This window comes from Pseudopipra pipra, chromosome 11 (assembly GCF_036250125.1).
Source record: "Pseudopipra pipra isolate bDixPip1 chromosome 11, bDixPip1.hap1, whole genome shotgun sequence".
Taxonomy (NCBI): domain Eukaryota; kingdom Metazoa; phylum Chordata; class Aves; order Passeriformes; family Pipridae; genus Pseudopipra; species Pseudopipra pipra.
The window spans coordinates 5351207-5364899 of NC_087559.1; the positions used below are offsets into that span (position 1 = coordinate 5351207).

The 13693-nt window shown below is 43.2% G+C and overlaps 1 protein-coding gene across 8 annotated transcripts in view; it reads left to right on the top strand.

The window, feature by feature from the left end:
* Window positions 1-13693, top strand: part of TAFA4 (TAFA chemokine like family member 4) — a 78100-nt gene that overhangs the window by 20224 nt on the left and 44183 nt on the right. For 7 of the 8 annotated variants that reach the window (XM_064667222.1, XM_064667223.1, XM_064667227.1 and 4 more), the window contains exon 2: window positions 10700-10835. In XM_064667222.1, the coding sequence (XP_064523292.1) occupies window positions 10756-10835 (80 nt within the window). In that variant the 5' untranslated portion in view covers window positions 10700-10755. Of the gene's footprint in view, window positions 1-10699; window positions 10836-11072; window positions 11217-13693 lie in introns of those variants that run through there. The other variant, XM_064667226.1, reaches the window with a different exon arrangement.

Here is a 13693-nt window from a genome sequence, read left to right on the forward strand (position 1 = left end):
GGGTCCTGGTGGGGGAGAACTTAATTAGCTCAGCCCTCACATGCTCTTTATTGAGTCATCCCTTGGAACCCATAACCCAGCCCGACTGGGTTTTTGCAGCCCATTATGTTTTTGTTCAGAGAGCTATTACTGGGTCTGAGAACTTGTCTCTGTCTAGTGCCTGCCATCAAGAAGGGCATCCCTGCTTGTCTTGGAGGACAGTTCCCTGCAATGTGACAACAACCAACCATGTCTGTCCCCCAGTCTCTCACTGAAGGCTCCTTACTGTGTTACTGCATCTCAGGGACACACACAGGACATGGCCTGGTCACCACCTGAAGGGCAAATGTCTGTTGGTCTGCAGCTCAACAGCAGCACAGCAGGACAGCAGCAGCTGCCTCAGGACCTTGCTAAGTGCTCATGATTGCTCTTGTTTGAGTTACATTTGAGTTAGAACCAGTGTACTAGTAAGGGTACACATGGCAATAGTAAACAAGGCATGTTCAGGGTATATTTTAATGGGATTATTGGTTAGGAAAACTTCTGTAAGGTTGTATGTAAGATGAAGTGACTATTCAGTTGTGTATCTGAGGCATTTCATACCTGTTGCTAATTCTAATATAATTGAAATTTGGAGGTTGCTCTCTTTATTGTAGTTAAGTTTGAGTACCGTTTCCCCCAGGACAGAAATTCACAGCTCATTTACTCAAAAGTGGAAAAAATGTGTATTGTGGGGATCTGAAAGCCAAGGTTCTGTGAATAGTCAGAAATCAGAGAAATGGAAGACTTCTGCAATCCATTCCCTGAAAAAAAAAGATTTGGCAGAAATATCTGTGTCCACCAAGGTGGCTGAAAATACTGATTTTTAATCTGATGCCAATATCCATAATATCATATAAGCTCAGGAAGCACAATCCAACCTCTGGCAGACAATATCTCATTGCTAAAAGATTGAACTAAACATGTCACCAGGTTAACTTTTTTCTCTGTGAATCTTGAGACTTTTTTTTTTCATAAAATCTCAGTTTCCTGGATGAAAATAATTGGAGAAGATTTTTCTTTTCTGTTTTCTAATTATTTTTTGAGAGAGTTAATAGCTCACCTGTAGCAGTGATGAGAAACTGATTAAAAGCTGATTGTTGTCTACCCTGAAAATAAACAATCAACAGTTTGTTATTTTCACAGATCTCATGTCTTTAAGGCACTCATAATTGCCTTCAAGTGAGGCACAGAAAGTGGGGGGAATCTCATGCTGCATTTCCAACCCTGAGCATTTCAAAGCATAATCAAAATTATACCACTTACCTTTCCCCCTGCTCCTCCCATCAATCATGCACATGATCATGAAGAGGCCTTTGCATGAATGGAGGGGCAAGATAAAAGCAAAAATCCTTTCTAGGAAGACTGGGAAATGAAAGCCTGAATTTCAGCCTTCTCTGAGCTTTGTGAAAAGGAAGATTACTATTTTTTCTTTTTTTTAAAAAAAGCAAAGAAGAAAGTTTCTAGCTTTAGCCATGAGGAGGCTGTTACTCATTCAAAGCCTGGCTGTGGTCATACTTCAGCCAGAGAAACTGGCTGAGCCTCCTGTATGGAAACGTGCTCTTGAATCACCTGGCGCTGGAAGGAGGAACCTCTGATGATTCAGGTGCCTGAGGGGGAAGTACCACCCTAACAACACCTACTAGTGTTTCTGAAGAGCAGTTACCAGCTTGCTGTGGCTGCTGCTCTCCTGTCCTGGTAGTGCAGTGACAGGAAAAGTATCTGGGACTGTTCTTACCAGTCCCTCAGCACCTTTTGAGCTTTGCTCCTTGTTCATTGCAACAGTAGCCAGAGCTCTACCTGGCTTCCTTGTGCCTGTGAAAGGATGAAAACAGCATCCAGCAGATGATTAACCTGCTCTGAACAGGGAGACCTTTTCCCCCTGTTGATCAATATGAAACTCAGGTGGGGTCTCTTTCCCTGCCTCCCAACTGTTCTCTTGATGCTCATAGACAGGCTGCTGCCAAGCAGGTCAACTTCCCAGAGGAGTCAGGAAAGATGCTATGCAAGCAAGAAACAGAGAGGGCTGAGAGGGGACAGGGGAAGAGGCGTGAAGGATTGGACTGGAATAGGGAAGGATGAAGGAAATTCTTTCTGGAGGTGAGGAGCAAAAAGTGATTTATGGGACTTGTGAAATTCTCTTGCACCAGGGAATTAAGTCCCTGGTGCTGCTGAAAATGAAAATTGCTGAGAGTGTTACCTTATATATTTATATTGGGATTTGGAGTTTTTCTGGTTACAAAGGAGAAAAAGGGGGTCCTGCTGGAGGGAGGTGGAGTCAGTCCATTTACAGGCTGTGCACAATGCAGGTTCACTCTGTGTGATGGTCTGTGCTTCCATCCAGCATGATGTTGCCCAACCACAGAAAAGTGAACACAATTCTGAGATTGGCTCTGAATATACTTTTGTTCGTTTAACGTGAATCCAGACTGAATAAGATTGGGATCTCCTTTAAAGTGCAGTTGTTTATGGACCCAGCTCTTCATGCCACACAATTGGCTTTCTAACTTATGAGCAGTATTTTGCCTCTGTCATTCAATGATGTAACACTTTATACTTTTGATTAGCAATTCCTGAACTAGTGGGTCAGGAACCCGGTTCTGGAATTCTCCTATTCAATAGAGCAATGGTTTTCTAAAATAACTCTGATAAGCAAAGAATGTTTTTTAACACTGAGTAAAAAGCTCTGAACCCATAGCATCAAAGTTGGGTTAAAGCTCTTTGGCCTGTGCCTCTCCCCTCCTGTACAAGTTTAATTCTTCGTTACTGCCACAAAAGATTCTGCATGGGGCAGAATTTTAAACCAATCCCAAGCTGACTGTGTTATTTTGGTACCAAAATGGGAATACAAAAAATGTTACCTTTCAATTTGCTAGTAGTTCTTCTACATACTGCCCTGAGCCTGGCAGAGACAGCACAGCACAAGGTACTTTGCTATTGGCTTATGTAGTGGATAACACAGGTGTTAAAAAATGTGTGTTCAGCCCATAATTGCACTTCTGGAAATTTAGTTCTGTATTTATGAAATGCTTTTCCTTAGAATCTTTTAATAATTAGATAATGAGTCCCAAGTGGAACAATTATCTCATATACCCAGACAGTTGGGATTCTTCATCAGCCAGTGTGCATCCACTGCTCATCAAGCATGTTTGTGTTCTAAAAGCAAAACTGGCTATTCTGTGTTTTCCTCTTGGAGCATTTCAGGCATTGAAACAAAGGCAGAGACCAGGTTACATGGATGACACAGGAATGGACAGACACTGTTGCAGTCAGGGCCTAATACAGCTTAGGGAAGCATGAGTGGACATGCTGTAACTATTTACTGTGAATGAGGTGGTTTTGGGAATAACAAGAGAATATAATATTCTAATGCAGTAGAACCAGAAAGAACCAAATTTGGTTGTATAAGGACCCTGAGAACCACCAGAAAGATATCTAAATATAGCATACTCTGATCCACCTGCATGAAAAAAACCAACATGTGTTGGAGGTTTCTTTCTGCTACAATTTTCCTCCACTAACCTCTGACTTGATGAGTGTCTGCATTCAGGGTACTGGAGATGACACTGAACAGTGACTATCTACCTCACATATTCCAGCGGGTTTTTTTTGCTCCAAGGCATAAAGGAGATGGATTCCTGTTACATACCCCAAGCAAACATGTCATCCAACCCTGTGGAGGAAGAAGGGAGCCCTGACCACCCCACATGTTCATCCAATTGAATCCAGGCTTCAAGAGATTTTGATTGGCTTGTACCACTACTTTTCCACCCTTAGACACAGAAAGTTTCTCCTCATATACACCAATTAATCTGTGCAGGACACTGAATTTACTTTCATGCTATTTGCAGTAGCTACAGAGAGCCACTTCTTTAAATCATGCCCTTCTTTAAAATAAACCTCTTCAAGGAGACAGTTAGGTCTTTTCTTGACTAAACAAACACAGCTACTCCAGTCTTTCTTTACCACTTGCACTTGCTGACTCTCTTAATTTTCATGTTATTTCCCTGTGATTGCTACTTGTTCTTAGTTTGAATGGCCACCCTTAGTCAGTGATGATCTGCTTCTTGCACCCAGAACAGGTCTGGGACCTTCCAATGCATCATCCACAGGCACAGACAGACATGAATTTTGCTCCTTCAGCCCTTCCATCCATTTGTCCCTCCTCTGAGCGATCTCTGCAAAATAACCTACCAGCTCACCTGGGTCCCTGGTGAGTGAGAAGGAAGTTGAGTGACCTGTTCTATAACAGGTCAGGTATCTTTTCACTCCAGGGAAGAAATTAAATTCCTCCGTCAGTTCAGGGTATAGAAAACAGTGTTTTATGGCTCAGGATAGTCTGTACAACAACTTCAGTGCTTTGCTACCTGGCAGGCAAAGTTTACAGTAGGGGAAAAGGTGTATTTGCTGTGCCTGGAACATCCTGCTGAAGAGACTTCTTTCAAAGGCGTTTCTCTCCCCATTTTTTTGGTGTGCTCTCTGCTTTAGATGAGTACTGCTCTGCTTCTGGGAGGTCAGCTGGGAGCGGAGCAGGGCACTGTCTCTGCTCTGCCTCCTCTTTGAACAGGGTTGAAGCAATTCCTGCTCTCCCTTGAACACAGTGCCTGAAGCCTGCCCATCTCTTAAGCAGGCCTTGCTCTGGGGGGGTGAAGATTTTGAGCTGCTGTGAGTGACTGAAAGTAGCTGGATAATCACAAGGAAAAATTCTTTCTGATAAAGATAGTTGAAAAGAGTTGAAATGCTGAGCTGTAATGAGATCTCCTGTGTTGGCTGTGCACATTGGTAAGTCTCTGCAACCTTAAAAATGAAATCTTGATGGTGATACCTCTCTCTTCAGGAATTTACTTTGGCAGAACGGTTTTTTAATGCTGAATGGAGAAAAGGGTCTATTCTGCCTCTGTTCTACAGGCAAAATAGCTGTACTTTACTCTCTGAGCAGTCCTGTTGGTCTTGGTGAACTTTTTGCTGGAGGAAAGATGAGAACTCACTTTGAGTTGAGAGAGCAGTTTCTAAAACGTTTTCCCAAAAATTAATTTTCTAAATGAGATTCTGTTTCATTCAGATGATCATCTCATACTCAGAGATTATTCTTTTGAACTGCAAGTGATCAGTTATTTGTGCCAGCATGACTCATGTGCTTCATTTTCAAGTCTAATTCTTGCTGTGCATATACAGTTGCAAGCTGTGAGTTCTGGTGACCACAGGTCCCCAGAATGTACACTGGAGCTGGTGTATATGAAGAAGTTACTGTTTCCTTGCCTGGAAAGGACCTGAACTAGCCTCATTTCAAACTCCTCCCTATGCTGTGTGGACTTGAGGTTTTGTGGCAGTCCTCTAGGTCTCACCTCCAGTCCCTCACTTGAATTTGTTTTCTGATTCTGCTGTTGCTGCTTCTGTGTGACCTGAGCTCTACTGAATCAAATTTAGAGTCTACAAACTCTCACTCAAAATGAGTCCAACCGAAAAAACCTTTCCGGAGATCATCCACTCATGTCCCTATTGTGACTCGAGCTATTAGCTAAGGAGGGCTGTGGTGTCTGGAGCAGAGAATTAGGGTGACTCAGGCATATTTCTCCCAGGACGTCATCTTAACATGCCCACTACAGACAGAAGGTTTGTTCTCATCCTTAAAGGAGGTGGTGAGGACAGATACAACCTGGAGAACTCCAAATGCTGCTGAAGACAGACTCAGTTCCCCCCAAACATGTGGCACACAGGATGTCTGTCTGTGTGTGGACGGTCTGGCTGCTGGTGTGGTCGATACCTCATGCTATGTAGATATAATAGCAGTTCAATTCATCCTTCTTAGGAGGCTGTGGGTTTTATTTCCTTTAGCTCTCATTTGGTATTGTTTTCTTTTCCTCCCCATCTCCCCCACTTGCTGTTAAGTGAGATTTTGAAATATTCCTGTGGAAAGGGCCAACTAGTGGTGACAGACTGAGCTGCCACCAGCAGAAAGTGATGTCTAAATGGAATGTGGTGTTCAAAAGTTGCACATGAAGTGTGTTGGGAGTGTGCTGGGATCTGAGAGGTACTGGGCATTGCTGCAGTTCCCCCATGGTTTTTAGGATACCTGCCTGGCTTTCTCAAAAGCAAGGACGCACACTTGCAGCTTGCTGCCAGCTTGCTTAGCTGATTTTCATGCTGTCGAAAGAGCATTCTCACTTCAGTTTGCTGTGTGGAGCTCGATGTGACAGGGCCTCCCTCCCTCAGAGATACCTGCAGAGAAGCAGAAAAGTAGATGTTGACTCTGGGAGTAAAAGGGTCGAGGAACTGGGCCCAAAGAATTTCACTTTCTTGCACTGAGATTGGTCTTGTACTACCTTGCAGTACTTGAAGGGAGCTTACAAGAAAGATGGAGAGGGACTTTTTACAAGGACTTGTAATGACAGGACAAGGAGGAATGGATTAAAAGTAAAAGAAAGTAGGTTTAGACTAGATATTAGGAAAAAGCTCTTTATTGTGAGGGTGGTGAGGCCCTGGCACAGGTTGCCCAGAGAAGCTGTGGCTGCCCCATCCCTGGAAGTGTCCAAGGCCAGGTTGGACAGGGCTTGGAGCAACCTGGTCTAAGTGGAAGGTGTCCCTGCCCATGGCAGGGCGTTGGAATAAGATGAACTTTAAGGTCCCTTCCAATCCAAATCATTCTATGATCCTGTGATCCTACTACATGGATAACTCTGTGTCCTTCCTCAGTTTGCACAGTGCCTTCCCACCCAGTGTAACCCTTATTTGGTGTAAGGACTGGCAGAACTGAGGCCTTTAAAACCTGACATGTCCCTGTGGGATGTGCCAGCTGGGAAAACAACAGGAATATATCAGGAGGTACAAGCTGGAAGGTGCAGTGTTTAAAGCAAGGTTAATTAACTCTTGGAATAACTTGGCTGAGGTGGATTTAGTGACACTTGAAGCCATCAGATCAAGCTGAGTTTACGTGGCCTGATGCAGAGCTTTCTGGGTGAGGGTCGAGTGACTGAATTTGGAGTCCCAGACGCATCCTTTCCCTGTATCAGCCCATTCCTGGGGACTGACGAGGCTCCCAGAGGAGACCTGCGAGGAGCCGTGCCCGTGAGCACTTCCCTGCGGTGCCCAGACCCCGAGGGGAGACTGAGCGGAGGGAACCTGTGACAGCGACGTGTTAATGTGATTAATGAGGAGCCCTAATTGTCACGGACAGCCCGTGCCGGCGGAGGGAAGCGCTGCCGAGCGGCCCCGGGGCGGGCGGGGAGAGCATCCCTGGGGACCGGGGCGGCTCCGGCGGGGAACAATGAGCGGGGTTCGGCGGAGCGGCTGTGCGGACGGGATTTAATGAGATTTCCGAGTACTGACAAGAGCTGGAAGCGTTTAATAGCTCCGATTTAAATTATTCATGGCCGGGCGGGGCCGGGGCTGTGCGGGAGCCGCTGGGGCGGCGAGCGGCCGCCAGGGGGCAGCATCGCCCCGCCGGTGGAGAGAATCCGTTTGGATGGAACCGGGATAACGGTCCTGGAACTGGGATAACGGTGATGGAACCGGGATAACGGCCCTGGAACAGGGATAACGGCCCTGGAACCGGGATAACGGCCCTGGAACAGGGATAACGGCCCTGGAACAGGGATAACGGTCCTGGAACCGGGATAACGGTCCTGGAACCGGGATAATCGTCCTGGAACCGGGATAACCGTCCTGGAACCGGGATAATCGTCCTGGAACCGGGATAACGGCCCTGGAACCGGGATAACCGTCCTGGAACCAGGATAACCGTCCTGGAACCGGGATAGCGATCCTGGAACCAGGATAACGGTCCTGGAACCGGGATAACCGTCCTGGAACCGGGATAACGGTCCTGCATCCCGGGATAACCATCCTGCATCCCAGGGATAATCCCAGGCTGACAGTGGGGTTAAGCTCAGGCAGGCAAATCCCCCTGTACAGTACATGGCCCCCAAACTGCTTTCCTCTCTCACCCATTGCTTTACAGAGAAGAGGAGTCTTTTGAGGGATGCACTGTTGTATTATAAGTGAGGAATTACTGAGAATGGAGAAATTAAAGCCTTTTAAATATTTAATGGAAGAAGGTTTTCTAAATTATTTAATAGCTTATTATGAAAGATTGCATAAAATGGTTTGGTAATTTATTCTTTACAGAAAGTAGCCTTAAGAAGCATTTTACAACATGTAAATATTGGTAGGAAATGCACCTAATTTAAAACCCTATCTTATTCCTACTGTCAAAGGAATTATACAGCACCCATACAGTTTTCAAATAACTTTAAACCTTTATTGTTTCTGTTCTTGAAACACTTCTCTGGCATAGGGAAATGCTGTTTATACTGATTTTACTGAAGTGCAGAGGCACAGAGAACAGACTGTGCTGAGACTGAGGCGCATCAGATCGGAGCATGGCAATTCCTTTCAGATCCCAGAAGCCATAGTCTTTGTTTTGGGCATGTGGATGCCCTAAATACTGACACAGGGGAGTTGTGTAGCCTCCGGGGTGACTCATGTGCAAAGCAGGAGCTGTTCATGGCCAGCCTAGGTGTAAATACTGAGAGCCCTTCCCCTCTCCAATTCCCTCTTCCTTCTTTTCTATGTATTTAGTGGAGATGGAGATGGGATTCAGTTGCCCACTGACTAGTCATTGTATAAAATCAAATGAACAGCTCTGCTTTCCAAAGTAATGCAGTGCCCTAAGACGAGGTAGAGACCAGCAGCAAACCCACTGTTCACAAAACACACAGAAAACATGGCTTTGCCATGAAAAACCTGGAATTTCTTTTACCCTTATTAACCAAGTGAGGCTCTTGCTTCTGTTCTGATCTGTCTCCTTTATTGACATAAACCACCTGACGCTGGTTTCAGGAGTTTGCCTTAATCTCCCCTCAAACAACCCTATTTTTAAAAGAAATATCTCTGCCTGGAAGGCATCAGAAAGCCTCAAGATATGCTGGTGGCTGTATCATCTGTCACTTTTGCTGCTTCCATTTAATTAGAATGAGTTGGAATAATCAATATTTCCTTGTCTTTTACAAGTGTTTAACATGTGTTTACAGAACAGGTTACAGCAATGTAAGTGTTTACCTGTAGGTGCATCTACACAGGGTTTTATTTTCCTCTCTAATAAAAATTATGGAACAGATAAGCACTAAAACCCAGGTTAGTGTATTGCAGTATTGATTTCTGCAAGAGCATTGTAAGAATATATTTATCTACCTGTCCTATTATGAAATGGGTAAAAATGTGCCACATAACCATTTCAGTCAGTCAATGCTATATTGAAAAGCCTCTTTGTTTGTTCTTCTCAATAGGCCTTTTGAGACACACTTTTTTTATTTTTATTTTTTATTTTATGTGTATTTGTGGAAGAAAGGACTAATGCAGGATGATAGTGCTTTGTCTTAAGGCATCTCTTTGTCCACATTTTGTTTTAATTACAACTGTTGTGTTGTGATTTTGGCTCACTCTGAAACTCCACATTGGAAAGCAAAGAGAGAGTAAAATGTGATTAATTATAGTTTGCTGTCCTGGCACCTCTTTAATGCCAGCAATTACTCTATTTTCTCATGGCATTCTGAACAAAAAGGAGCTGTTAGGGCCAGGCTGGATGGAGCTTTGAGCAACCTGGTCTAGTGGAAGGTGTCCCTGCCCATGGCAGGGGGTTGGAATGAGGTGATCTTTAAACTCCCTTCCATCCCAAAGCATTCTGTGATTCTATGAGTGTGTTGAGCCACGGGCTTCTGAGAGGTGTCTGCCTACATGCTTTTATGACCCTAGAGATGCTTTGGCCTCCGATGTGGTGGTGTAATTTTGTGTTTCTTAAAAGCAAATTTCTAATTGATCAAAAGAAGAGTGAAATGAAAAGAGTGGTGGAGAAGATGAGAAAAGGTTATTGTCACCTCTCCGTAGTGAAGACCACATTATTATTGCTCTCACAAATTGCACTGTGTCGTGCTTTCTATAGCAGAAGGTCAAGTTGCGCCCAGGGATAGAAGTGAGAGAACAAATATAAACAACAAAAGCAAAGAGACTCAAATGTCTATAAAAGGGAGTGTTTGAGCTGGTTATTCTGTGGAATGTGTGTCAGTACTGCTGCACAAGGGTCTCCATGTAATGATTTCAAAGGGTAACTTCTGGGTACATGTGGGCTGGGTGTGAGAGGTGATGCTGGAAGGAAGGGGAGACAGAAGTGTCAGAGGGTGCAGCAGTGCATTGATCACACAGACACGCTCCTGTGGATGTGACCCTCTGCTCCTGAGGCAGCCACACTCCAGGGCCTTGGCCAAACCTTTATGAAGACAATGAAAGATTTTTTTCCCCTTTCTCTAATAATCTCTGGTTCATACTGTTAGAGGCTTCATGTAATCATGTGGAAATGTGTTTGCACTATGGTGGAGTCTTAGACCTTACAGCTTTCAGAGCATTTGGGTGGCAAGAGGGCACATGGTTATAAAGCCCCAGCAAGCTGCATGTTCTGTTTGTGATTCCTAGTACAGTGAACTCTGCCTTTAGTTAATGCAGTGATAATTCAGAGCTGCCTTACCACAATTTCTCTGTGTTCTTAGAAAGAATAGAGCAATACAACTGCTGTCTTCTGCCCTGGATTGCACTGTAGATGGCACTGTGAAACAATGATTTTGGTTACGGAGATGTATTTTACAGCACCACTCCAGACGTTAATTGCAGTGTAATATGACTTTCTTTCTAGGTCCCCAAAGTGAAAGAAAAATTCTGAGATGCAGAAAGTCTTATTTGCTGCCGCAAATGGGAATCTGGAATAACTATGAAAAACACACTGAAATAATTGTGTTTGACTGGAACAAAATTCTTGCAAAGTCCCCAAGGTAAGAGCACTTTTTATCTTTCAAATGACACTGAAGATTTGCTGTTCTGGTGAGCAACAATATCCACTTGAATCCAATAGAGAATGAAGGCTTGACATTTCTGGAAGCAGCAGCCCACTGACGCTGAAGGGCTCAGCACCCCTTGCTGCATCTGTCTGCCAATTTTCATTTTTCTCCTGCCTTTTCAAAGATCTTCTTGTATTTCTTTACATTATCAGGCTGAGAACTTGAGTCCTGTCTACCTGCAAGGCAGACCAAAGTCTGAAAATGTATCATTTGAATGGTACTGGATGCTTTTAGCAGCCTTTCAGTTTGGATATAACGAAGTTGATGCTTGGTAGTGATACACTTATTCCTGGACTTGAATATTGTTGCAAAGGGGTAAGGTTACCCTGTTACCCTGATGAACCCTGGTTTCACATTCCCTGTCTAACATCACAGCATGGCTTCATGATCTGGGAAAGCTTTTGAAATTATTTCAGCACACGACCATTTCTACTGAGACCAGTTTCGCTCCTGCAGTGGGAACAGTGGGAACACCTGGGTTCACTTAATTGCTGAAATAGCAGCTGATAAGCACACAGTGCATGATTTGAGACTAAATACCTGTCCCTTCCATTAACTCCTACCAGTAATGGCACGTTCAAAGTGCCTGATATGTGGTATTTAATTCCCTGGGTTAAATCCTGCTTTCAGTCACACCTCAGGAAATCTGTAGGAAAGTTCCTGCCTTTGTTATGATACCACAGAGTGAAACCAGAGCTGGAGTCTCTGCTATTTGGATCAGATTCCAGTGTTTGCATTTAGAGCAACAGACAGATGGGATTGCAGGATGAGCAGATGATGACATCCTATTTAGTGATAACTGGTGCATGAGCTGCAAGCTCATGTATGTTTCTCATGGAGAGAGCAAGAAAACTAAGATTAAATTCACCTCTCTCCTCAAGAAAATGAGGTTCAGTTACCTGGGAAAGAAATGGTACATTGATTTCAGAACTTACTAGGCAGTTTTCTTAAGCTAATATTGGATCACCAGTAATAATAACATTTATGCTGTTTTCACAGTGACTCAATCCCATTAGCTGCAGTGGCATTATGTGGTTCAGCTGGATGCAAGAGGTGAATTAGGTTCAGCTGCTCTGAATTAGCCTGGGAGTGCTCCATAAGAGGGCACTCACAGGGTAGGCAAGGACTAGTGATGTCTTTATTTTCTGAGCTGTAAAAGATCCTCAGTGTGTTCCTTCCTGTACTGGTTCATTTGCATTCAGGGTGGCAACACTGGGCTTGAGATAGAGCACCTTCTTAAAGCCAAAAAAGGTACCACATTGTCAAATCAGTCCTTAAAGTGTGGATTCTTTACATGTAATCTTTGCTTTCTGAGATTTGTAGGAATGGCGAGCTCTTTATTAACGCTAGTTGTGTAATTTTTAAAAGAAGTTTGTAGGCTGGAGTAAAGTCTATCAGGACAGCTGAAGATGCTGGGGTTTGCACCAATGTGTAAAACAGTATTTATTGCTAAGATATGTTTACGTGCAGCAGACTTTTTGTCTCTTAATTTTTGATATTAGTAAGTGCTTTTGTGATTTGTTTGGGCTTTGTTAAAATTCACAGTAAGAGAACAATATTGTACAATATTGTTTTACGAAGTGTGAAAGTGAAACTTATGCAAGCACTACTAAATGAGGAAACATGGCCTCTGCTTTGGTTTTGTTTGTAGATGTTTATCAGACTTAAACAACAACCAAGTGCTTCACCTGGCTGTGACAGTAGAGCTGTCTAAGGCATGAATTGTTTCTTTTTTCCTTTTTTTTTTTTTTTTACTATCTCTATATTCAACACTTGAATATTGGGTTAACTGAATAGTCTCAGACATTTTTAAAGATAAACAGATAAACAAATTATTTGGTACATACTTGGAAGAATCGGAACTGGAATCCACAGGGGGAAGAAGTTCCCAAAGGAGTTTTTGGTGCAAATAAATATGCTTGTGATAGGCTTGTCGAAATCCCAGTGTGTTGATTCCCTGCACACTAACATCACTGCTATGAAAGCAGTATTTAGTTCAATTTATGCAAATCTATAAATTGCCTTTAATTAATTTGATGTATTCCTGCTTACAGAATTTGCTGAAAGTGTGAAACGTGGTATCTAAGGGTTCAACTACATAATGCCTGTTTGTGTATCACACAAGTAATAAATCATCATAACTGAGTTTAAGAAGATGATTAGATTCCCTTTCTATATGATGAATGGCAAAACATAAGCTATTGAGGGATTTAATTGTAGATATTTGCCGAAAAATTACTGAGGATTTGTGATCTTAGGTCTAACACTAAGACTAACAACATGCACTTTCCTTAGAACAAGTGTTTTCTGAAATGCGGTTTTTAACACCCTGGCAGAGAAGTGAGTCCTTGCATATTTGCCTGAGGTGCTGGTTTCATGAGTGTTTAACCCTCAACAAACCTACTGGAAAGGAAAGCTCACAGATGTTGTGTGACTGGGAGGCCCAGCCAGTTCCTGCACATGGCTACACGGGAGCTGGTACCTTTAACAAATGTGTCCTGAGAAGTGCTGAGTAAAAATGACATTTTTTTTTCTATGATTGGGGCAAGTGCAGTTTAAAAACAGTAACGCAGCTTATAAATATGAATATTTACATTTAAGTGTGGAGGGATCTTAATAAAAAACAACCCACCCTTTATCTCAGATTCATAGAAATGTATTGCGCTCATAATGTGTTATTATAAATACGTGTTTGTGGGTAATGTGATGTGTGATAGACATTGTTTTGCTTCTAATTATGAAACATTATTAACAAATAACTGATGCCAACTAAGCCATGAATGTGATTTTGT